General features: G+C 40.5%; 1 protein-coding gene and 1 non-coding gene across 7 annotated transcripts in view; one reads left to right on the top strand and one right to left on the bottom strand.

The window, feature by feature from the left end:
• The window catches only part of VSIG4 (V-set and immunoglobulin domain containing 4), a 60,008-nt gene extending 33,409 nt beyond the window's left edge, over positions 1–26,599 (top strand). For 2 of the 6 annotated variants that reach the window (XM_038587587.1, XM_038587585.1), the window contains 3 exons: positions 1,243–1,347; positions 4,468–4,489; positions 5,042–5,788. In XM_038587587.1, coding sequence (XP_038443515.1) covers positions 1,243–1,347; positions 4,468–4,489; positions 5,042–5,279 — 365 coding nt within the window. In that variant the 3' untranslated portion in view covers positions 5,280–5,788. Of the gene's footprint in view, positions 1–1,242; positions 1,348–4,467; positions 4,490–5,041; positions 5,789–7,692; positions 8,263–26,405 lie in introns of those variants that run through there. The other 4 variants (XM_038587586.1, XM_038587584.1, XM_038587588.1 and 1 more) reach the window with 3 other exon arrangements.
• MIR223 (microRNA mir-223) lies at positions 10,050–10,152 on the bottom strand. The gene has a single exon (NR_049440.1). It is a non-coding gene; the product is annotated as a microRNA mir-223 (primary transcript).
• Positions 26,600–26,851: the final 252 nt, after the last annotated feature.

The raw sequence follows: 26,851 nt of genomic DNA, 5'->3' as shown, positions 1-26,851 counted from the left end.
CAGTTGCATATAACCCCCAGTGCTCATTACATCAAGTGTCCTCCTTAATGATCACCACCCAATTATGCAATTCCCCACCCACCTCCCCTTCAGCAACCTTCAGTTTGTTTTCTAGAGTTAAGAGTCTTATGGGAGGGCAGCCTGGGTGGCTCAGTGGTTTAGGTCCTGTGTTCAGCCCGGGCATGATGCTAGAGTCCCTGGACTCCAACATGGGATTGAGTCCCACATCGGGCTCCCTGCATGGAGCCTGCTTCTCCCTCTGCCTGTGTCTTTGCCTCTCTCTCTCTCTCTCTCTCTCTCTCTCTCTCTCTCTCTCTCTCTCTCTCCTCTCATGAATAAATAAATAAAATCTTAAAGAAAAAACAAGAGTCTCTTATGGTTTGCCTCCCTCTCTGTTTTTATCTTATTTTTCCTTCCCTTCCCCTATGCTCATCTTTTTTGTTTCTTAAATTCCACATGAGTGAAATCATATGGTATTTCTTTCTCTGACTTATTTCGCCTAGCATAATACCTTCTAGTTCCATCCATGTCATTGCAGATGGTAATATTTCATTCTTTTGGATGACTAAGTAATATTATGAGATATTATGATATATATATCCATTCATCTGTCAATGAACATCTGAGATATTTCCACATTTTGGCTATTGTGGACATTGCTACTATGAACATTAGGGAGAATGTGCCCCTTTGAATCACTATGTTTGTATCCTTTGGATAAATACCTAGAAGTGCAATTGCTGGGTCAAGGGTATTTTATCTTTAACCTTTGAGGAACCTCCATGTTTTCCAGAGTGGTTGCACCAGTTTCCATTCTCAACACCAGTGTAAGATGCTTCCCCAAGGGGAAATAAATGTTTTGCCTAGAAGCAATTGACCAGAATATCAATAAGGTAGCATTTTTGTGAAGCGGGAAGTCAAGGGACTACTTTCTCTTAAGAGTAGGTGAAAAGCTCTATTAATGACCCCAAGGAAAGCATGGAGGACTAGTTCAAATGCCCAGGCCAATTAGCCATCAATTAGAGGGTTTGGAAGAATATGTTTATACATGGAGTCTGTAGCCTCTGGAAGTCTTTCTCATAGGTTTAGGGTCTCGTTTGTCTCTCTGGTTAGCTAATAAAGGTAGGAGAAAGTTAAAAGTAGAAAAGAAAGAGTTATGGGCTGGTCTGGGCTGGTCCTTGGAATCTCTGTTTCTGAACTCATTTTCAGCCATATACGTCTTGGTCTTGTTTTACCTCCTAGGAAAGGGCCTGCCTGTGTTTTCTATTGTTCTCATCATTTCCCTATGCTGTATTGTGGTCTTCATCATGGCTTATGTCATGGTCTGCCGGAAGACATCTCAACAAGGTGAGTGATGAGTACTATTGAGTGGCTTTTTTTATTAATTCATTCTGACAGTATAGTAAGGCATAATTTCAAAGGGCTTCCAGCCTAGTTTGGGATTGAGGGTAGGTGTGCATGGAGACAGACATGCAAGCCAACAATGACAATATGATTTATGGAAGTTTTTTTTGTATATTTTTTATTGGAGTTCGATTTGCCAACATATAACACCCAGGGCTCATCCCATCAAGTGCCTCACTCAGTGCCTGTCACCCAGTCACCTCATTCCTCCAGCCCACCTCTCCTTCCACTACCCCTTTTTTGTTTCCCATGTTAGGAGTCTCTCATGTTTTGTCACCCTCTCTGATTTTTCCCACTCATTTTCTCTCCTTTCCCCTTGTAATCCCTTTCACTATGTTTTATATTCCCTGTATGAGTGAAACCATATAATGATTGTCCTTCTCTGATTAATTTACTTCACTCACCATAGTACCCTCCAGTTCCATCCACGTCGAAGCAAATGGTGGGTATTCGTCATTTCTAATGGCTGAGTAATATTCCATTGTGTGTGTGTATGTATATATATATATCACATCTTCTTTATCGATTCATCTTTTGGTGGTGGATACTGGGGCTCCTTCCACAGTTTGGCTATTGTAGACGTTGGTGCTATAAACATTGGGGTGCAGGTGTCCTGTTGTTTCACTGCATCTGTATCTTTGGGGTAAATCCCCAGCAGTGCAATTGCTGGGTCATAGGGTAGCTCTATTTTTAACTCTCTAAGGAACCTCCACACAGTTTTCCAGAGTGGCTGTACCAGTTCACATTCCCACCAACAGTGCAAGAGGGTTCCCCTTTCTCCACATCCTCTCCAACATTTGTTTCCTGACTTGTTAATTTTCCCCATTCTCACTGGTGTGAGGTGGTATCTCATTATAGTTTTGATTTGTATTTCCCTGATGGCAAGTGATGCAGAGCATTTTCTCATGTGCTTGTTGGCCATGTCTATGTCTTCTTGGGTGAAATTTCTGTTCATGTCTTTTCCCATTTCATGATTGGATTGTTTGTTTCTTTGCTGTTGAGTTTAATACGTTCTTTATAGATCTTGCATACTAGCCCTTTATCTGATATGCCATTTGCAAATATGGAAGTTAACTCACAAATTTTTGGTATCCAGCTCAGTACAAAACCATCCCTGTAATGGGTTGTCTAACAAGGATGCAAGAGAAACAAAAGTCACAATCCTTGGCCTCAATTTGCCTATAATTTATTTAGAAAATTCAAAGTAGAAACATGAAGTTTATCAATATCCATACATAATAATAAATTCTATAGACTCAAAACCTTGAGAAAACAATCAATGTCAAAGGTTTCCAGAGAAGAGAGTTGCTTTGGGCTGAAGTGATTAACAAGGGCTTTTATGAGGAGATGGGAGTTAGACCAGGTCTTGGAGGATGAAAACAAATTAGAAGGCAATCTCAGGAAGGAGGAACTACATGAGTAAAAGTGCAAAGGCTTAAAAGATGACTGTGAGTGGGGTCATCAATGTAGAAAATTCATGGGTAAATGCAGAGGAAAAGGAAAGTTTACTCCTGATTATAGAGTGTCTTAAATAACAGGCTAAGTAACTTGGAAAATTTTCTCTAGGCATTGCAAAGAACTAAAAGTCACCAGTTTGGTTTTTTTTAAGCAAATGAGTGGCATTGTGAAGGTACAGTTGTCAGGGCCATTTAACAACTGTGAGCCAACAGAGGAGGAAAAAGAGTTTGGATGTTGATTTCTACGTAAAACCTAGCTACACCTCAATGCCTTCTGCACTGGCCATTTTGCCTAACAGTAGTGTCTTTTTCTCTGCAGAAGCTCCTATTCCCAAATAACCTGGTTTACACCCTGGCTTTCTCCAGCCAAAGGCAAGAAGGGAGCCATGAATATTTCTTTCTCCTTGGTCTTAAGTATAAGCTCTGGTTTTGGCCAGTAAGCATGGCTATGACCCATGAGGCTGAACTTGAAAGTAGAGATATCTCAAGTAGCCACAAATCCAATGAATACTAAAGGAAAACCTTCTTCATAGTCTCAATGAGACTAGGTATAAACTGTAACCATATTTGATTGTTTCTCTCTCAAAAACCTTCCAAGGCTGCTCTGGGCCCAGATTATAGAAGTCAAAGTGTTGCATTCCATTAATGGTCCTCTCTTATGTACCCTATCTTCTTGACCCTCACCACTCCTTACTTTCATTTTCAGTTACTGGAGTCAAACAGGCAAATAGGCTATACACCTCATGACTTTATGCTTTTTCCCTTCTGGATTGCCTTTCCAGTATTTCTATTATTTACCTATCTATAAGAGAGATAGCCTTGAGCCATCAATTCAGTTTAACATGTAGTTACTAATTGCTTACTATGTGCCAGGCATTGGGCATATAAAAATGAAAAAGACAACACCTGTATTATGAAGAGCTACCAGGCCAATAGGGGAGGTAAGACATGGAAACACAGGGCAGTATCATAAAGTAGAGGATGTGTAGCATGCTCTGTTTGCTTTGTTCTGGTTTAATGCACACATTACCAGTTGTATTCGTGTAAAATTATAAACTATTGGAGGGCAGTACCAAAAGATATCCATCTAGTACCAGGTTATAGAGCCTTTAAACCTTCACGGAATGTAGATAGTTCTCCTTCACAGACACTAGGGAGCAATGGTGATCTACTCCAGGACCTTTCCTGGGCGCATGGTGGATGAGTGCATTTGGAAATGGCTTTGGTCATGGTCCCTGACAGATTATCTCAGCCCATTCTGCCTGTGCTCTGGCCTGGCCACCAAGTTTCCACAAAATCTCCTGAAGAACCTTTGGCAAGAGACTCCTGGTTGGAGAGTGAGTCCAGTTCCAGTGTCCTTTACCCTACCACATGAAGCAACAGTTTCAGCCCAATGTTCTGAGTCAAAGAATGTCAGAGAGGGTAGTAACCAAGTGTGCTTCCTCTTCTTCACTCTGAGAAATCTGTATTCCTGTGCTTTAATTTACCTTCCCAATACCTCCCAATTGTGGCCCTCTTCTCTGTCTCCCATTTCCTCATTTGTCCACATTTGGCCCTTGTCCACTCCCCGTGGAGAATTCTGACTTGATTCCTCCTTCTTTTTTAGAGCATGTCTATGAAGTGGCCAGGTAAGACTCCCTCTGCTCTTCCATTTTCTTTTTTGTTTTGTTTTGAGGTTTTTAATTATTTTTTGTATTTTTATTGGAGTTTGATTTGCCAACATATAGTATAACACCCAGTGCTCAACCCATCAAGTGTCCCCCTCAGTGCCTGTCACCCAGTCACCCCAATGCCCCACGCACCTCCCCTTCCACCACACCTTGTTTGTTTCCCAGAGTTATGAGTCTCTCATGGTCTGTCTCTTCCATTTTCTGAACATTTCCCTGCCCTCATTCTGTTTGTCACTGGCACGGAGGAAGAAGGGGTGGTTCAAACCCATTTCTAAGCCCAGAGGCCTTCAGGGCTGGGGCACTGCTTTCTTCCCTCTCTGAAGCACCTCTGAGATTCTTTCTTGGCTCCCTGATCACACAGGATAATGCATGTCCATCAGCCTCCTTTTCCCAGAATCCCTTGATAACAAGAGCCTAAGGGTCAGTTGGCAAGAATTGGGACAGAAGTGTGGGAAACTAAAGTCCCAACCTGAAGTCTCTTTTTATGGGTTGTGGGATCTTGAACCACAGGATACATACCAGGCAGGCCAGAAATTCTGGTGAAAACTGGAGAGTGGCCATTTTCACAAGTGGCTGCTCCAGCGAAGAGCCATCTTCCCAAACTCCAGGGAATGACTACTCTGACGATACCTGCCTGGGCCAAGAGTACCAGATCATCACCCAGATCAACAGTGACTACACTCATCTGCTGCACACAGTTTCTCCAGATTATGAGCTTTTGGCAACCAAGGATGAGAGAGTCTGCTAAAAATGCCCTGCTAAGCCAGGGTCTGCTGCCATAATTGCCTATTCAGTCCCTGTCTTCTGCATAGCTGCCTTCTCTGCTACGTCTCTCCCTGGATAACCTATCGTGTATTCCCTGCCAACACTGAGGTTTCTAAGAGTGACTGGCTTTGCTTAAAAAGTTACCATATGCACTTTTAAACAAGACTTCTGGGTCAGGCCTTAGGCCCTTCTGCTATCTCTTCTTCTGCTGCTTCTCTTTAAACACCAGCAGGAAGTTCCCATAGCACTAAGACATAGTCACCATGCCTCCAGATGTCACTCAACTTTGGCCTCTTGCCACCAGAAGACCATAAGGAAAAAACTTTGCCAGCTCAAGGGACTAGTTATGTCCAACATCACTTCCTTTTTTTTCAGGGCCAGATAGCTTTTAAGATTTTTATGTAACAGGCCAGGGTTCAGTTTTGCTCCTGAACTGTTAGTCTAGTGCTCTGATATTCTTTTAGTGTTCAATAAATATCTAATCATATCATTCTTGATTGTATTGGTCTTCTCTCAAGTACCTACTAAGTGATTAAAGTGAGACTAGTTGAGATGTTTGGAATTATAAATAAAACCTTTTCATTCTTGGTCTTTTTCTTTCCCACCCATGCCACTTTAAGTTACTTCAGAGATGGGCCCATCTGGGACATAATGAATGTTTGGCAAATTAGTACCCAGCTGCCTTCCATTCCCTCCCTTGTTACCCAGCCAACTACACCTGGATAACTCTCTTAAATCAGTTATGAAGCTGAAAATGAAGGAACCATTCTTATGTTTCTGGAGACTGTGGATGCAGAGATAAAGGGCTCCCTTTCCTTCCAAAGTATGAATATATCACCCTCAAAATTTCTACCTCCTAGAATTGTAAAATCTTTGCAGTATTTGTATTCATCATAATTTATCTCTATGCCCTGGCCTCTTATTACAATTTTGAGTAGGAGGTCAAAGCAAGGAAGTCTTTTTCCTCAAGCATAAATGGGAAATAGGAGTGTAGGTGTGTGTGTGTGTGTGTGTGTGTGTGTCCACCTGTGTGTGTGCATGCATGCATACAGCTTTATTTCAGTCTCTTCTATAAAGACCTTATTTAGGGTGGCTCATGACCACTTCCTTTCCCTCATATAATTCACGTCAAATCAACCTCTTTGCTCTTCACGGAAGCTGTTTTTGCCACTTTGGGTTCCAGTGTGGTCCCAATGTCAGCTCAGTTTCACCAGGAACTTCTCCCCTTTGGTATGATTACAGAAATCAAAATAGTACAAAGAAATGAACAAGATGGAATCCTCTAATTCAACACCACCAACCTGCCAAGTCCATGGTCTAAACCTCAAAGTTTTCCTCATGCCCATATGCCAGATTCACATTGTTGGTGAAAGGAGCAACTTATTTTTCCCCACCCATCATGCTTACAAGCCTCTGAAACAGGAACCCACCGAGTGGAAACTTCAGCTTCCTTCATGAAACAGCCATGTCCAGATCCCACACCCTCAGGGAAAAAATTATCTCTTCCCACTACCCTTAAAGAAAGGAATGACTGGGGTTAGAAAGAGAATCCTAATTACATGTCCACTGGTAAAAGGAGCCCCAATCCCAGGGATATTCTCTTGACAACCCCATAGAACCTATGGACCTCCATGGATTCTCTTGTCTCCAAAGGCTTAGAGATTATTGATTTTAATTCTCCCATATTACACTTGAGGAAATAAAGCCTAGAAAGGAGCAGTAACAGTCAAACATCACACACATCAAGTCAGTGGTAGAACAGAGACCATAAAACAGGTCTGTGAACTCCTAGGAGCATATTCATTGCAGCAGAAAACTTCTGGGTATCATCTTTGACCAAAAACGAATATTCTTTTCCATATAAGACAAGCCAGGAAGAGAGTCCTAGGTATAGGACTAGCCCAAAGCTACAGTGTTGGCTAAACAAACATGAGAGGAAAACATAGAATTGTCTTCAGCAGATGGCTAGTGAGGGAAAGCTGGAATAGGAGATCCTCAAAAGAGAGAGAAGATATGATGTCCCTCTGTGGCAGTTTCCCAAGTATTGGCCAAGAGATTTCACCACTTTTCCACAGAGAAATATTCATGTTGCTTTCAATTATTTGTTATGTAACATGTCTTAACTAGATGCACCTGTGTATTTATCTTGGAGTGTATTAGCTAGATAATTTTCAGTAGAACTGGTTTCAAAAATTTGTAATGCTGATGCAAATAATATATATATATATATATATATATATACTGAATATATACTGAAATATATATTTCCTGAATCTATTTATTTATTTTTGTGTATATTATTTTTCTAGGGCTGCCATACAAAGCACCACAAATTAGGTGGCTTAAAACAATAGAAATGAATTTCTCCTGTTCATACACATTTCCAACATTTCTAGGGCCTTGCCACGTTCTGTCTGGAGCCTGCAGAGGAATCCTTGCTTCTCCATAACTGTGAGAAATTTGAGGACAAATTTGAGGTTCCCTGGTTGCAGCTGCAGAACCACCGTCTCTGCCTCCACCCTCTCACGAAGCCCTCCATGTCTCCATCTGACTGTCTTATTACAAACACACTAGTCAATTGAATTAGGAGGCCACCCCACACTGTCATCATCTCATCTTTACTAATTACATCTTAGCACCCCATTCCCAAATAAGGTCACTTTCTTAAGTCCTGAGTTCTACAACTATAAGGTATTTTCTTTTGGAAGATACAATTTAATCTAGGATATAGGGGAAGAAGAATCCTTTCCAAGATGCTTGTAATTGTTAATTTTTTAAAACATAGTTGCTTTGCACTGAAATGAAACCTAATAAAATAAACATTAAGACCATAAAAAAGAGATGGCCTATAGGAAAAAAAAATTCCATGATGAGATAGGCATGAGAAATGCTACCTTCTACAGCTCTCTATTGGATATTTCCAATACAACATAGAATATTAAAAGCTCTGAAAATCCTGCTATAAAGCACCTGTATTACTTTGAGTTATCAAATAATTCCAAAACATATTTGCCCTCTGGGTCTACTTTTTTTTGCCCTTCTTCTCCAGCCCTTGACCCTATTTCTCAGGAGGAAACCCCTCAATCTTGATTCTTACCTCACATATCCTACAGAATTATGATGACTACGGTTTAATTTTATTCACAAAATTCCTGGACGGCATTTTGACCCAAAACCAAGAATAATGATCTAGTATGAAGTCAATCAATCAGTAAACATTTATTATTTTCTGTACCCAGAATATTGAGCTACATGCTGGAGAGGAGATTGAAAGGGAAGATAGCAATCAAGGAAACATAGTGTTGTCTTCACAATTTAGTGGGGACTTCAAAAATAACCCCTGGAAAAGTCTGCTAATATTTCAAGAGGTGCTATTGGGCAATAGGAGAAGGTTCCTCAAAGAGTTAAAAATAGAACTGCCCTACAACCCAGCAATTGCACAGCTGGGGATTTACCCCAAAGATTCAGATGCAGTGAAACACCAGGACACCTGCACCCCAATGTTTATAGCACCGATGTCCACAATAGCCAAACTGTGGAAGGAGCCTCGGTGTCCATCAAAAGATGAATGGATAAGGAAGATGTGGTATATGTATACAATGGAATATTACTCAGCCATTAGAAATGACAAATACCCACCATTTGCTTCAACATGGATGAAACTGGTAAGTATTGTGCTGAGTGAAGCAAGTAAATCAGTGAAGGACAAACATTATATGGTCGGTCTCATTTATTTGGGAATATAAAAAATAGTGAAATGGAATAAAGGGGAAAGGAGAGAAAATGAGTGGGAAATATCAGTGAGGGTGACAGAACATGAGAGACACCTAACTCTGGAAAACGAACAAGGTGTGGTGGAAAGGGGGTTGGGGTGACTGGGTAATGGGCACTGAGGGGGGCACTTGATGGGATGAGCCCTGGGTGTTATGTTATATGTTGGCAAATTGAACTCCAATAAAAAAGAAAAGAAAAGGACCAAGGCAAGGAGTGTTTGAATGAAAAAGAAGAAAATATAGGTTAACTTTCAAAGGTCCTTGGGGAGACTGGACTTTGGCTAGGCCAGAATAATGAGAAATAATTGAATAGGCAGAAAACAATGGAGAAAGTATTACCAGAAGGAAAAAAGACATGAGGACAAGGTAAAAGATAGATAAGTTCAAAATGTGTTTAGAAGCCCAGGCTGAGGGGGATCCCTGGGTGGCTCAGCGGTTTAGCGCCTGTGTTCAGCCCGGGCATGATCCTGGAGTCCCGGGATTGAGTCCCACGTTGGGCTCCCTGCATGGAGCCTGCTTCTCCCTCTGCCTGTGTCTCTGTGTCAATCTCTCTCTCTCTCTCTCTCTCTGTCATAAATAATTTTTTAAAATTAAAAAAAAAGCCCAGGCTGAGTTTCAGAAAAGTGGGTTTCTAAGCTCTGTCATGAAGCTTGTGTAAAAATTTTGGTGTTCTTATTGGGAGACTCTGTAGGAGGAATGTGAATAAAGAAAATATATATCAAAGAGTACTTCCATCCCTGGGCCCTATATACCTTTTCAAGACCATTATATCCCCCTCAGGCTCTGACAATGTAGAAACAGTCCAGGGCTATAGCTTCAAGAGTTGCCTTACTTTTCCCCTGGCAACATCAGGGTACTTCAGTTCCCTCAAAGTCACTGAAAATAACTTATGAGAGCTTAGTTCATGTTTGGCGAGTGATCTTTTATCCAGCTGGCAGTTTATTTGTTGTATCCCAACTCTTCTGGCCTGGAGCTGTTAGGCATGTGCCGCACTTGGGGTATTTGACAAACTGACACTCTTCCACATGGAGTGTCTAACTCAGCTTGTCAAATACACGGAGTGTGGCACTGCAGGAGGCCAGGCCAGGGGTTTCAGTAGGAATGCAAGATCTTCCTGGGAGATGTGGCCCTGGAGGGAAAGAAAGAAAAAGGAGTCACACCTTGAGCCCCAGAGAAACTGCAGAGGCAAGGGACTAGCCTGAATATAATAGGGAAGTGAGCAAAATAAGCATAAGGCTCCCAACCAGAAGATGAATCCTAAAAGAAGGCCCAGTTGGGACTGTAGATGAGGCCCCAGTGCCCAGACAGGGGTCCTCAGGCCTGATAGCTGTGGCATTTCTTGGGGTTCCAAGCTTCAGTGGGTTCCTATATGCAGTAGGGAGAGAATTTGGTCATTGTCCTGCCTCTCTGACCTCAGGAAAGCACCAGGCCCCAGAGTCAGTGTCCATGGCCCCCCTTCCCAACCCTCCCACAGTCTTGTGGCTATAAACATAGACTTTGAGGTTAAACATGGACTTGACTTTGATTCTACCATTAAGTAGCTAGGAAACCTCAGTAAATTATTTCATGTCTCTGAGCTCCAGTTTTCCACATCCACAAAATGGGTATGAGTACCTACCTAATAAGTTATTGTGAAAATTGCATGAGGTAATATATGTAAAGCCTTTAGTTCAGTATTTGATACATAACAAATGTTCAAAAAATTTAAGTTGTGCTACAAAAAGGAAAGCAAGAGCCATTGACAATTGATTTAACAGAGTCAGAACTGATGAAACAGTAATACTTCATGGCCTCAGCCCTGCCTAACATGGTCTCCCTTGTACTATCAGGACTAAAGAATGACAGCTATAAAATGACTATCATCTATTCTTACCCACTCATATTATAAATGAGAAAATGAAGGTTCATATTGAGGAAGAGAGTTGCTAACAGTTATACAAGTTGTTCACAGTTTGGGCTGTGGTCTATATCACCCCATTGTACCTTTCAGCTTTCCTCATTGGTTATTTTACCTCTCTATCCTATATATCTCTCAGATAAAAGGGAGACACATCTATAAGGATGGAAAAAGACAAATGGTAGACTTGACAGTGAGGCACTGGGATCTTTCCACCCACAGCCATTAGGGAAATAAGGAAGCTGCCAGCAGCATGGTTACATCTTGAATTTCTAGAGGAGTTCCCTTGGTAACACCCATATCCTGCTGATAAAAATTCCAGGTTATCTGTGCAAATGCTTCACCCTCCCTACTGTGGCAACTGATCTGTGACAAAGTAGGTGACCTATATTAAATTCTGGCATGACAAGTGTCAAACATTATAAGATTGTCAGGAATAGAAAACCACCCCATGAGGTCAGAATGCCCTGTCTCAGCTAAGACAAGGCAGAGAGACTTGTCTTTAGGAAAAAAAAAGAATTTAAAAAACTTAACTCTTTTAGCTGATGAGGGAGTGACATGCTTCTCCAATTTGATATGTAGGAGTGACTTTGAATATAAGGTTGTAAACAGTTTTTCCCATCCCCTCATTTCCCTTACCTATTCAGTCCACCTCAAGTCAACTAGAAGTGTGGTTCTTTTAGCCAAAGCAGCAATCTTAGTCACCATATATGGTATAGTGGGAAAAATCAGACAAACTTGGATTCTAATGATGCCTTGAGTACCAACTACCCAATCATAGCTTTGGGTAAGCCTTTCTTTGAGCTTCAGTTGTCTTCTCTGGAAATGGGGACAAAAAAGACTTACCTGGCAGAATTGTTAGGCAAGTGTTCAGTGAGCTCTCCAGAGCTTCCCATATGGCTCAGTCCCTGGAGCTATGGGTGGAGGCCAGCCAAGAAAGCTGATTAATAGAGTTTGAGTTCAGGAAGGCAAGACAGAAAGAACTGGACTGATGCCTTTTATTTCATCATCTTCATTGGCTACCAGCTCCAGTGGGAAGACCTGGATAAACTGGAGATGTCCGCAGCCTCCTGAAAGCCCTTTCTAACTTAATTAAAAAGAGAGAAAAATATGAAGTAGCTTAAGATTCCTTCTTATTACACTCAAACTTGAAGAGCCTTATAGACCGTGTCACCTCAATATTAATAGAAGGAAGTTAGTGGCTGAGCTGAAACCAGATAGGTTTTATTTCCACTCTTGATGTTCTAGTCCATGTGTCTTTAAAGAGTGTATATAAGAAAAATAGGTTCAGCTGAAAAAGACTGGTCAGACCCCATAGGAAGAAGATGTAAATATCTACAGAGAGATATTAAGGAATTCTGAAAGCTCTTCTCTTGGTCTGTCATACTACACAAAACATTATTTGTCCCCTGATCTATCCTGGCAGGGTTAACACAGCAAGCGGCAGGACTTGCCCTGCATCTGATCCAGTTGGGCCTCCTCATACATACAAGAGGAAGTATGGAATTGTTTGTAGGCATGGTTCATGCCTGCATTCATCCCCACCCAGAGATATTTACTCAGCATCACTCTTATGTCTTGTCTCAACGGGGGGTGTGTGTGACAACTATCAAAATAAGGGATATAAAAACTAAAAGAGTCTCTATATGCTATCCATCTAATATTTCCCCTCCTCTTCTTTGCAGAAGAGGCCAAAAAGTGAGACTTAGTATGGAAAGATGACTTGCTCAAAGATACATAGTAGGTAAATGGCAAAATCAGGACTGCTACTCAAACTTCCTGACCCCTGAGTCCAGAGCACATGCCACTTCCATGTGACTATCTCCTAAATAGCCTGTTTGAGAAAGACATGTCATCCTCCCTGCTTACTATTAGAAATATTGAGATAAAAAACCAATGGGAACCTTCTTCCCACCCACCCTTGACCCAGGATCCCTGAGGAAAGTACAAGAAGAATGGGGTAGGCAGGTCCAAGCCACCTTTGGTAGCCAGAGACACTGTCCAAGTTTGGAAATCCAAATAGAGAGGACAAATGGATAGTATACCTGTTACTGGAGTGATGCCTTGGTCTCAGAGGAGGCAAAGGTTCCATGGTGATAAGCCAAACTGCAGAGGCCAGAGGTGACTGGGCTTTTTGCCTGGAACAGAAAGGCTGTGTGTTTTGAAGGGCTTTTAGTGTCTTCAAGAGGAAACAGAAATGAGGAAGATAAGGCTGAGGTTAGCCAACGGAAATCTGGGTACAAAATGACAAAACAGTGTTGTGAAAGGGTCCACTACTGCAGCAACAGTCCTCACGGTCATGTTCCCTCCAACCCTGCCAACTTGTAGCTAACCTTCTGGTTCTCCAAGCTGCAAAGAGTTGAAATAGAAAACCTCTCGCTGTCTCAGGTTCTACCTATGGGCTAGGAGATGTCTCTGATGTTAATGATGGAATCCGGAGATGTCACAGTTGAGACATTATCAAATGAAATGCCACATTGTCAAAATTGAGAAACAGATCCTCTGAGAGATGAAAGAAAAAGGCTGATATCAAAAAGTGAATTAGTGGCATAGATGAAATTTAAATCCACTTCTATCAACTCCAAAGCGTGGATTCTCTCACTGTCAGTATATACCCCCTGGTCCTGAAATATCCTTTGTACTTCCCCCTTGACACATCTTCTCACCTGGGACAGCTACATAATTTGCAGGGCCTAGTGAAAAATGAAAGTGAGGGGCCTCCTATTAAAAAATATAGAATTTAAGAATGGTGACAGCAGAACGTTAACCCCTCCTTGTGTGGGGTCTTTTTTAAGATTTTATTTATTTATTCATGAGAGACACAGAGAGAGAGGCAGAGACATAGGCAGAGAGAGAAGCAGTCTCCACACAGGAAGCCTGATGTGAGACTCTATCCTGGGACTCCAGGATCATGCTGTGGGCCGAAGGCAGATGCTCAACTGCTAGCCACCCAGACATCCTGTGTGGGGTCTTCCTAAGCATGGAGACCTGGGAAATTTTATAGATCACATGGCTACAAAGCTGGCTCTACTGGCACAGCTCTGACCACAGATCATATTTTGGCATCCAGCAGCTTACAAAAGGAAAGAAAGGAGGAAAGTCACATCTATTAATAAGATTACATGCTTTACATGTGTTATCTCATTTAATCATCAACTCTCTGGCATATTCCCATCCCTATGAGAGGATGAAGAAACTGAGGCTCACAGAAGTAAAATGACTTGCCTATAAACACAAAACTAAGAAAAAAATGGAGAAAACAGAATTTGCACTCAATTCTTTTTTACTCCAAATGTTAAGCATTTTCCACCCTCCCATACTGGCTACAAGGAGAGAAGAAAGTAGTTGACCTTGAAAGTAAAATATGATGCCAGACCCTTAAATGCAATTGTGACTTTCAGACTTCATTAAAAGTGTGAGAAGAGGGATCCCTGGGTGGCGCAGCGGTTTGGTGCCTGCCTTTGGCCCAGGGCGTGATCCTGAAGACCTGGGATCGAATCCCACGTCGGGCTCCCGGTGCATGGAGCCTGCTTCTCCCTCTGCCTGTGTCTCTGCCCCTCTCTCTCTCTCTCTCTGTGACTATCATAAATAAATAAAAAATTTAAAAATAATAAAAAAAATAAAAGTGTGAGAAGAAAGTGAGTGACTTCCTAGCACCATGTGTTTATGTGTTTGCAATCCTTGGGAAGTTCCCATTTGCAGCCTGGGAGACATTGGATTACCATTATGCAGTGTTCTACATCATGAATCCTGATGACATGGCAGAAAGGAGTGGCAATTTTTCAATGCTTTTAGGATATACTTGTGATTGTTTTCAAAGATTGCAGTTTTCAAGTTCCAGTCCATAGCATAAGTAAGATCCTGGGCAGTGCTCAAGCCCTGGTGAATAATCTATCCAAGCTACATACAGTCTTACAAATTCAAGTTTAAGAGAAAAGACTATGTGCGAGGAGCCAGGAGTCTTGTGCTCCAGTCCTAGATCCGTTAGCTCTGTTTCCTCCCTTAGCTTTGGTTTTCCCTTTAATCAACAGAAACTGGACTAGATGATCTTAGTGGCCTCTCCAACTTAAATATTCCCTGGTGGCTTCTTTATAAACCTCTCTATCCCTGCTTCTCCCTCACTGTGGGCTTCCTTGCGGTCACAGGGTCCAGAGACTGTAGGGACAGATTGAGATAGAGATTCAGTTGCAGTCACACTACTCTGCAGAAACTTCCTTCTACCAGAATAATTTACTGGCTTAGTCCTTAAGACCAGTTTCCCCAGATATGGCTTCTAGAAAGATTCAGTTCCTTTTTATATTTGGTTTCTGACTAAAGCTTGGGGTGGAGCCAGGATTGCCCTGTGGGCATTTTCCTAGGGAGGGACTCCCTTCTTTCTACTAACTCCACAGAGATTGAATAAATTCATCTGCCCACTCTTTTCTTCCCCTCACCTATGAGTAATCTACTGGCTTTTTAACAGAAGCCTTCTGGAGACGATGTTTTTACCTAAAGTACTAATTGATAGTGGTCGCTTTGAACCATATAGTATGTCCATGAAAGAGAGCATTAGGACCCAGGAGAACCTGAAAATCATGCCATCTATGCAGAAGACCTGAATTAGAGTAAAAACATTAGGATCCTCCAAATTACTCTTCACCTCACAAGCACAAAGCATGCTGGGAAGGGCCCACTGTACAGCAATAGCACACAGGGAACTTTCTTCTAAGTCTGTTGTCCAACCAAAAGACACACAATTCTCTCATTTTGGATGTTTTTTGACTTAGCTAAACCTATTAAGGGGGAAGAGGAAGAAGAGAGTTGGGTGAGGAGAGCTGTTAGTCAGTGCTGGAGTCCCACACTATAGACACATTCATTTATTCACTCAGTACTGGAATAGAACAACAGAATTTTGAGTCAGAGTCATTGTGTCTTGGACTGTAGGTTTTAGCCTGTGAGTTATAGACCCACCTCTATAAATTATTAATTATATGTCTTTGAAAAATCATGCACAGCCTTCTGGAACCTCAGTTACCACATCATATTTAGGTATTCCTGGGCAGGCACGTACCCAAGGAATTGTGTTTTTCTTCAGTGTGAGATAAGTAATTTGACAGAAGTACAAAGTGGTGTCAAAAGAGTGTGACTGTTCCAGGGCAGGGGGCAAGGAGGTAGTTCTTGGAAAAGTAGGATTTTAGCTAGATTTTAAAAGATAGAGAAAATAATTATGCTCATTGTCTCTGAAAAGCTTTCTCTGATGACCCTTCTCCCAGTGAAAATAATTGCTCCCTGCAGTGCTTGCCTCTAGTGTCAAAACCTGTTCGTACTATACTTATGTGTTTATATCTCCCGGAAGACCAAAGCTGCCAAAAGTAGGAATCATGTCTGACCCCTTCCTTTCTTTACAGTGCCAGACATGAGATAGTTACCCCAGAACTGCAAGTTGAATAAATGAATGTGTAAGTGCATTTAGCAAAGAAGGAATCCTTATAGCCCAAGTCACCCACATTCCTTAGCTTACCTTATCTCCATGAAGGCCTCCCTTTAACTTCAAGTTTATTTCCCTGCTCATTTAATCCCACCTCTTATTGGAAGCCTGTCAAGAAAGGCTCCAAGAACAATTGCAAAGCTGAAGCCACTTCTTGTGCAAGAGGCCAGTATATACACACTCCACCTTAACCCCGGTGGTTCCTTGTACATATGATTGCACCGGAGCTTCCTCTGAAAAGAAATCAAAGGCTGATGCAATCTATAGGGAACCACCTGCCAGGATGGAAAAACTTCATATATACTTGGGCCTGGAGACAGGATATTTACTGTGATGTTCCCCACAAGTCCAGTGACATTGACAAGAAAAGTGACAGCAATTGACCTACCAACTACAGTTCAACTTTATTCAACAAGGATGTGTGGAGCACTTACTGGCTGCAAAGCTCTGTGCTTGGCACCAAGGGGAAAATAAATATACAAAAGACCAGTAATATACATCTAATAGAATATGATGTGACCTATAAATTTTCTAATAGCTACATTAAAATTTGAAAAATAAATAGGTGAAAGTAATTTTGATAATAGATTTTATTTAACCCAATGCATCCAAAATATTATCTTAACCTATAAGCAATGTAAAAATTTATTAAAGAGATATTTTACATTCTTTGAAATGTAATGTGCATTTTATACTTACAGTACATCACAATTTGGACTAGCCATGTTTCCAGTCCAATTGCCACATGTAGCTAGTAGCTAATTGGACAGCACATGTATAAAATGTGGTCCCTTCCCTCAAGGAATTTACAGCCTAGTCTAGGAGCCAGAATAATAAATAAGTATGTACAAGTAACAGCTACTATAGTGAAGGTGCACGTATGGAAAAAAGAACTTCACCGGAAGTTAAGAGTCTGAGCTACAGTCTTTCCTCTGTCACTGGTTCTTTGTGTTATGTTGAGTAAATCCCCCTCTTTCTAAGGGCCTCCATATTTCCATCTCTACAACGAGACTGGACTAGATTTTTTTCATTGAACAAATATATGTTGAATGTTTTCTAAGTATCAAGGCATGGCACAAGGCACTCAGGATACAGAGATGAACAAGGCACATAACAATGCTTGCTTTCTCGATATTTGCAATGTAGTGGAAAGTAATTATTAAACAAACAGTCGTGGGTAAATATGACAAGAAAGTGGGAAGCACAGAGAGCTGGGAGAACACGTGACAAGAAAAACATAATCCACCAGGCTTGGATAGGTCAAGTAAACCTCTCAAAAGAAGTAATCTTTGATGGCTGTCTGCAGAATGAGAAGAAGTGAACCACGTGAATAATTGGTGAACTATCATTCCAAGCAGAAGAAGCAGAATATGTAAAGACTCTGTGATGGCAAAGAATGTGTTATATTCCAGGAATACAAGGAGACTCAAGTGGCCTAGAATTAAGTGAGCAAAGGAAAGAATAACTCAAAAGAACAGTAGTAGAGAGGTAAGCAGGGGGCCAAAGTGGGAAACGTCTTATAAACTACGTTGAGGATCTGAAATGTATCCAATGAGTCATGGATAGCCAGATAAGGTACAGATGATGCAGTGTTCTTTCATCTCTAAGATAAGAAAATAGAAACTAGAACTAGAATGCTAGAACTTGGTTTAGCATTGATTTAGAAGGCAGTTAATTCCTACATACTTCTCTCTAAGGTTAGTTACCATGACACTTTTCCTTAATGTTCTTGTCCTATATTTGCATATATCTGTTTCTATAGGCTCATCTAAAGAGTGTCAACCACCATAATTTGTATGGCAATAAGTAGTTTAGAATCCCAAATTTATAACCTGAACTTCTCTAACCGAAAAGCAGATGTTATGATGTAGATGGTCAAATGTCTCTTACTGTTAAAGAAGGTCACAACTATGTTAAGTGGGAAATAAAAATATCAAAGATGCTCAAAATGGGCTCTTGCCTGGTTACAAGTATTTCAGGTCATCCTGTGAGACCTTGTGCTATACTTGGGCCTGGAGACAGGATATTGGACAAAAGGATTGAGCTTGCAGTTCAAAGACCTGACTTTGAATTACAATTTACCACTTTCCAGCTGTAGGGGCTTGGGTAAATTACTAATATTTTTGACTATCCATTTCCCTATTTCAAAATTGAGGCAAGAAATAGGTACCTCATGGGATTTTAGGAAAGGGATATACCTGAGAACTTTTGTCAAAACTAAATAATACAAGGTAAGAACCCCAAAGACTACAGATTTCACAATAAGGGACACTGCTCCTCTATTCTCAGTTCTAGGAAGAATAAGAAGTAAAAAAATGGAAGTGAAAAGGGTTTTTTTAGTGTTTATTATACTAAATATTCTCATATCCATTATATCACTTATTCTTCTCAATAACCCTACAGAATAGGAATCATTCCTATGTCAAAAATTAGGGCACAGAAATTCAAAGACATTAAATAATTTCCCCCAAAGTCCCATATTTACTGAGATTCAGACTTTTATTGGCTATACCCCTAAAAAGGCATGAGAGGGGCTACTCAAGAACTCAACATTTCCTTTGGCTCCTTAAAAACTTGCAGGCCAGCCACTCCTTCAGCCTTATAGAAAAAGGAGTCATTCTATGAGATTACAAGCTCTATGAGAGCAACAACAATGTCTGTTATGCCCAATTTTTTATTAAGTTGCTATTTTTTTTCTAACTTGATTTTGGGAGTTCTTTACATATTAGAGAATTTTTCTATTTATTTTTTTAATAATAAATTTATTTTTTGTTGGTGTTCAATTTGCCAACACACAGAATAACACCCAGTGCTCATCCCATCAAATGCCCGCCTCAGTGCCTGTCACCCATTCACCCGCACCTCCCGCCCTCCTCCCCTTCCACCACCACTAGTTCGTTTCCCAGAGTTAGGAGTCTCCCATGTTCTGTCTCCCTTTCTGATATTTCCTACCCATTTCTTCTCCCTTCCCCTCTATTCCCTTTCACTATTTATATTCCCCAAATGAATGAGACCATATAATGTTTGTCCTTCTCCGATTGACTTATTTCACTCAGCATAATACCCTCCAGTTCCATCCACGTTGAAGCAAATGGTGGGTATTTGTCATTTCTAATGGCTGAGTAATATTCCATTGTATACATAAACCACATCTTCTTTATCCATTCATCTTTTGATGGACACCGAGGCTCCTTCCAGAGTTTGGCTATTGTGAACATTGCTGCTATGAACATCGGGGTGCAGGTGTCCCAGCGTTTCATTGCATCTGTATCTTTGGGGTAAATCCCCAACAGTGCAATTTCCCTTTGTATATTATAAGAATTGCAAACATTTCCACTAGTTCATCATTTGCCTTTTGACTTTGCTTCTAGAATTTTATATTTTTGTTTATTGCCAGTGTCTTCTACCAAGCTCTTTGAGGGCAGCGATTTTAATTTATTTGCAATATCCCTAATGACTAGAAATATGCCTTGTTTATAGTAGGTACTGAATAAAAATTTACTGATGAAATATAATTCCTCCTGTTGCACAGGCCAGAAAATGAGGTGACATCTAAATACTGAATGCCATAGTCCTCCTTTCACCCTGGTTCCTGATGACCTGGAAAATGAAATTAACTAGAATTAAAGACTAATTGAAAAAAGACCTAACAAAGAGTATCAGGAGACCTGAGTTTCAGGTCCAACTGTGCCATGCCTTGTTGTATGACCTCGGGAAAGTCCCTTCTTTGCTCTAGATGGTATTTATTTTTTTAAAAAAATTATTTATTTATTCATGAGACACACACACAGAGAAGCAGAGACATAGGCAGAGGGAAAAGCAGGCTCCATGCAGGGAGCCCAATGTGGGACTCAATCCCGGGACTCCAGGATCACACCCTGGGCCAAAGACAGATGCTCAACCACTGACAAAGTCTCCACCAAAAACGAGAACTACAGACCAATATCCCTGATGAAGTCAGATGTAAAAATTCTCAACAAGACACTAGCCAATAGGATCCAACAATACATTAAGAAAATTATTCACCATGACCAAGTAGGATTTATCCCCGGGACACAAGGCTGGTTCAGCACTTGTAAAACAATCAATGTGATTCATCATATCAGCAAGAGAAAAACCAAGAACCATATGATCCTCTCATTAGATGCAGAGAAAACATTTGACAAAAGACAGCATCCATTCCTGATCAAAACTCTTCAGAGTGTAGGGATAGAGGGAACATTCCTCAACATCTTAAAAGCCATCTACGAAAAGCCCACAGCAAATATCATTCTCAATGGGGAAGCACTGGAAGCATTTCCCCTAAGATCAGGAACAAGACAGGGATATCCACTCTCACCACTGCTATTCAACATAGTACTGCCAGTGCCCGTCACCCATTCACTCCCATCCCCCGCCCTCCTCCCCTTCCAACACCCCTAGTTCATTTCCCAGAGTTAGCAGTCTTTACGTTCTGTCTCCCTTTCTGATATTTCCCACACATTTCTTCCCCCTTCCCTTATATTCCCTTTCACTATTATTTATATTCCCCAAATGAATGAGAACATATAATGTTTGTCCTTCTCCGACTGTATGTTAGTTAATTGAACACCAATAAAAAAAAAATCAACATAGTACTGGAAGTCCTAGCCTCAGCAATCAGACAACAAAAAGACATTAAAGGCATTCGAATTGGCAAAGAAGTAGTCAAACTCTCCGTCTTCACCGATGACATGATACTCTACGTAGAAAACCCAAAAGACTCCACCGCAAGATTGCTAGAACTCATACAGCAATTTGGCAGTGTGGCAGGATACAAAATCAATGCCCAGAAGTCAGTGGCATTTCTATACACTAACAATGAGACTGAAGAAAGAGAAATTAAGGAGTCAATCCCATTTACAATGGCATCCAGAAGCATAAGATACCTAGGAATAAACCTAACCAAAGAGTCCAAGGATTTATACCCTCAAAACTATAGAACACTTCTGAAAGACATTGAGGAAGACACAAAGAGAAGGAGAAATATTCCATGCTCATGGATTGGCAGAATTAGTATTGTGAAAATGTCAATGTTACCCAGGGCAATTTACACGTTTAATGCAATCCCTATCCAAATACCATGGACTTTCTTCAGAGAGTTAGAACAAATTATTTTAAGATTTGTGTGGAATCAGAAAAGACCCCGAATAGCCAGGGAAATTTTAAAAAAGAAAACCATATCTGGGGGCATCACAATGCCAGACTTCAGGTTGTACTACAAAGCTGTGGTCATCAAGACAGTGTGGTGCTGGCACAAAAAGAGACACATAGATCAATGGAACAGAATACAGAATCCAGGAGTGGACCCCCAACTTTATGGTCAACTAATACTCGATAAAGGAGGAAAGACTATCCACTGGAAGAAAGACAGCCTCTTCAATAAATGGTGCTAGGAAAGTTGGACATCCACATGCAGAAGAATGAAACTAGACCACTCTCTTTCACCATACACAAAGATAAACTCAAAATGGATGAAAGATCTAAATGTGAGACAAGATTCCATCAAAATCCTAGAGGAGAACACAGGCAACAGCCTTTTTGAACTCGGCCACAGTAACTTCTTGCAAGATACATCCACGAAGGCAAGAGAAACAAAAGCAAAAATGAATGATTGGGACTTCATCAAAAACAAAAGCTTCTGCACAGTAAAAGAAACAGTGAACAAAACTAAAGGACAACCTACAGAATGGGAGAAGATATTTGCAAATGACCTATCAGATAAAGGGCTAGTATCCAAGATCTATAAAGAACTTATTAAACTCAACAGCAAAGAAACAAACAGTCCAATCCTGAAATGGGCAAAAGACATGAACAGAAATCTCACAGAGGAAGACATAGACATGGCCAACAAGCACATGAGAAAATGCTCCACATCACTGGCTAACAGGGAAATACAAATTAAAACCACAATGAGATACTACCTCACACCAGTGAGAATGGGGAAAATTAACAAGGCAGGAAACAACAAATGTTGGAAAGGATGCAGAGAAAGGGGAAACCTTTTCACTGTTGGTGGGAATGGGAACTGGTGCAGCCACTGTAGAAAACTGTGTGGAGGTTCCTCAAAGAGTTAAAAATAGACCTGCCCTACGTCCGAGCAATTGCACTGCTGGGGATTTACCCCAAAAATACAGATGCAATGAAACACCGGGACACCTGCACCCCGATGTTCATAGCAGCAATGTCCACAATAGCCAAAGTTTGGAAGGAGCCTCAGTGTCCATCGAAAGATGAATGGATAAAGAAGATGTGGCTTATGTATACAATGGCATATTCCTCAGCCATTAGAAACAACAAATACCCACCATTTGCTTCGATGTGGATGGCACTGGAGGGAATTATGCTGAGTGAAATAAGTCAGTCGAAGAAGGACAAACATTATATGGTCTCATTCATTTGGGGAATATAAACAATAGTGTAACGGAATAAAGGGGAAAAGAGAAAAAATGAGTGGGAAATATCAGAAAGGGAGACAGAACATGAGAGACTCCTAACCCTGGAAACCGAACAAGGGGTTGTAGAAAGGGAGGTGGGCGGGGGTGGGAGTGACTGGGTGATGGGCACTGAGGGCTGCACTTGATGGTATGAGCACTGGGTGTTATTCTATATGTGGGCAAATTGAACACCAATAAAAATAAATAAATAAATAAATAAATAAATAAATAAATAAATCCAAAAAAAGGAAAATTAAAAAAGTAAATAAATAAATAAGTAAATAATGAATACAAGAATATTAATTCAAAGGGACACATGCATCCGTATATCTATAGCAGCATTATTTACATTAGCCAAGATAGGGAAGCAGTGGTGTCCATTGATTGATGAATAGGTAAAGAGTATGTGATATATATATATATATCACATATATATATATTCATATATATATATGAATATCACTCAGGATAAATAAGAAATTTTATTTACAAAAACATGGATGAAGCTACAGAGTATAATGCTAAGTGAAAAGTCATAGAACGACAAATATATAATTCCATTCACATGTGGACTTTAAGAAACAAAACAAGCAAAGAAAAAGAGATAGAATTACAAGGCAAGAAACAGACTCTTAACTATAGAAAACAAACTGATGGTTATCAGAGGGGAAGTGGGTGAGGGGATGGGGAAACAGGTGGAGGGGATTAAGGAGGGCACTTGTTTTTGTTTTTGTTTTTGTTTTTAAGGAGGGCACTTGTGATGAGCACTGGGTGATTATGGAATTGTTGAATCACCATGTTGTACACCTGAAACTAATAATTCTGTATGTTAAGTATACTGGAATTAAAAGAAAATAACAAAAAAAGTGAACTTTTAGCAGGAGATTTCTAAGGTTGCAACAAGTGCCCTTCCTGCAATACTACACTACCTCTAGATGACTATCAACCCTCCAGATGACTGAACTCTTCACACTCCTTCTGATTTTTTTTACCTCCAAGCCTTTTTAAAAGAATTTTGTTTTAAATTCTAGCATAGTTAACATACAGTGTTATATTAACTTCAGGTATACAACATAGTGATTCAACAATTCCATGCATCACCCAGTACTCATCGCTACAGGTGCCCTCCTTAATCCACATCACCTATTTCACCCATCCCCCCACCCTACCTCCAAGCCTGTGAACTTCCCTACAACTTATGACTGACCCCTTCTTATCACTCAGAACTTAGCTTAAAATATCCTCTTTGTGGAATGGCTTCCCTTTCAATCCCAGCTAAAGTATCTCTCCTTACCTATTTTCCCTTACACAGTTAGAACCCTACTGATTTCCTTCCTAATACTTCCTACCATTTAGAGTAATTTATGTTTTGGTCAATTTACGTGCTTATTGCTGATCATCTCCCTAGTTCTGGACACTACATTTTGTGATTGAGAGCTCTGTAAGATAAACAAGTACTGTGTTTCATTCATAGATATATTAGCCTAGCATAGTACCTGGCACATGATAGGAGATATTAAATAAATTTAGTGAGTAAATGACTAGTGCCCTGATACAACATAAATCAGGATGAGAAGAGATGATGTTACTGGCTTCAATTTTATGATTATGCTGAAACAGAATCTGAAGACATGGAAAGGCCAAATAACAGTTAAGTTGAATGGACATCAAGCTCTAGTAACAGCAGAGCTCAGGTTCTGGCCATGGAAGGACGATTAGGTAAGGGCAATTGATCAGTAGAGTAGGAAAGAAGATGGCTCATGGCCCATATCTCTAGGCCTTGACATCCTCAAGTGTAAACCAGAAGTCATAATCTTTGACCTGCCTAAATTACCGAACTATTGTCAGATCTGATGTAATAGATGTGAAGGAAGAAAGTAGGATGGGGAGGGAACCCATGAGTGGGTGGCTTATCTGCCACCACCCCTAGCCCAGGCTTGGCCTAATGTAGCTTATGTAACCACATCCCCAGCCTTTAAATTGCAGAGTCATTGTAAAAGGGAAGTCCCAGCAGCAACAGTCTGGACTTGTAGCACATACCTCTGCAGTTGCTCAAGAATGACAGTTGGCTTTTGCATCAGTCCCTCTGTACCATTCTGCCCCCAACCCCACCCCCCTCCATACTACCTCCCCAAAACCTGTGTGGCAATTTACAGCCTAGCATTTCCCCACCACTGTGGCAATGTTCTGATCTTCCAAAGTCTCAGGAACCCTAGAGTGGTTATGGGGGTGAGAGGAACGAGGTTTTTTGTACTCCTCAACATTAGACCTGATCTATCTGGGAACATGTCTATGAGGCCATCCTATGCTCCCTTCAACTACTAACATTTTGGGGGGGTTAGGTTAATTTGACAACCTGCATTGGTCTTTTTAGGGCTCCATGTTGGAAATGTGGCTTAGATCAGTTCAGAATCCCATAACTGGTAAAACAGGCTAGAAGTTTAGGCTGAGTTGTACTTAGCTTACCTCATTCCTCTCTTGTCATCTTAATCACAGGAATCATTTTGGATGGGAAGGGGAAGACACTCATACTTAGCGAGTCCTTTTCCAATTCTTTAATTTATTCATTTAACAGACATATGAGTATTTACTTTGAGCTAGGACCCTGTCTAATGGGGAAGATAGCCAAATAAACAAACTTCCAACTAGCCCAATGTACTCATCACTATGATATGTTCAAGGGTAATATGTAATATGTTATGTTTAAGCTACAGTGGCAAAGCAGGAGTTATTAACTTACTGAGGAGAGTAGGAATAGTTTCACAAAGAAGATTTTAACTGAGATGTGAAAGACAAATAAGAGGATAGAAAGCAGCTGAAAAAAAAGGCATAATATGCACTCTAAAAGAGTATCCTATGCCAGCATGTGCAAATATGTGGATATATAAAACAGGTACATTTGGATGACTAAAATTCTATATGATTTGAATGCAAGATTTATGTTGAGGAGTGACAGGAGATAAAACTGAATAGATGGATAGGTCCACATTGCTGAAGACCTTGAATGTCATGCTCAGTTTAGAATTCATCTCCAAAACAATGGAAAGTAATTTAAGAGAATGCTAAAATCCATTCAGCACCTCCCCAAAGTATATCTTATGAACCCAGATTTCAACAACCAGTCTGAAAAATGTGCAAGTTGTTATGGGAGCAATAGGATAAAATTTTTCGACCTGAAGTTATCCTGGGAAATCTGAAATCTATGTCTACAATATTTATGATTAATATTGCCTAAAGATAGAACTGTTCATTTCTATTTCTGAATTAAAGATTTATACTGAGGAGCTTGGGTAGCTCAATCAGTAAGGCATATGCCTTCAGCTCAGGTCATGATCTCAGGGTCCTGGGATCAAGCCCTGTATGGGCTCCCTGCTCAGTAAGGAGTCTGATTCTCCCTCTCTTCTGCTCTTCCCCCTTGGTCCTTCTTTCTCTCTTTCACTCTCACAAATAAAATAAAAAATAAAAGTCTTTAAAGATCTATAAATATAAACCAAATTCTCATTTTGCTTATTCCTAGAAAGGAAGTCAAGAGCCCAAAGGTTTCTCAAGTTATCAAGTACTGACCAAAATGGAAAATGAATGTTCCTCAGGAAAGAAAAACAAGATTATGCTAGCAAGAGAACAATGGGTGGTTGCCAGGCAACCCTGAAATTCTAGGGGAAGAGTTGTAATTAGTAATTGCAATAAATATCCTTGATCCTTCGCACTCCATATCCTTTATCTCACAATATCTTATTCATGCATTTTAATTCATCTATTCTCTATTTATTTAAACCTGTGAGGTGGACTAGTTTAAGCCCAGCCTCTAAAGAACAGAGTAAAATGTTATTGGCTGAATTGTGTCTTCCCACCAAAATTCCTATACTGAAGTCTCCAGAACCTCAGAATGTAATTGTATTAGGAGATAGGGCCTTTAAAGAGTTGATTAACTCAATATATGACCATTAGGATGGGCCATAATCC

This window comes from Canis lupus, chromosome X (assembly GCF_011100685.1).
Source record: "Canis lupus familiaris isolate Mischka breed German Shepherd chromosome X, alternate assembly UU_Cfam_GSD_1.0, whole genome shotgun sequence".
NCBI classification, from domain to species: Eukaryota; Metazoa; Chordata; class Mammalia; order Carnivora; family Canidae; genus Canis; species Canis lupus.
This window is presented reverse-complemented; position numbering and strand designations above follow the sequence as displayed.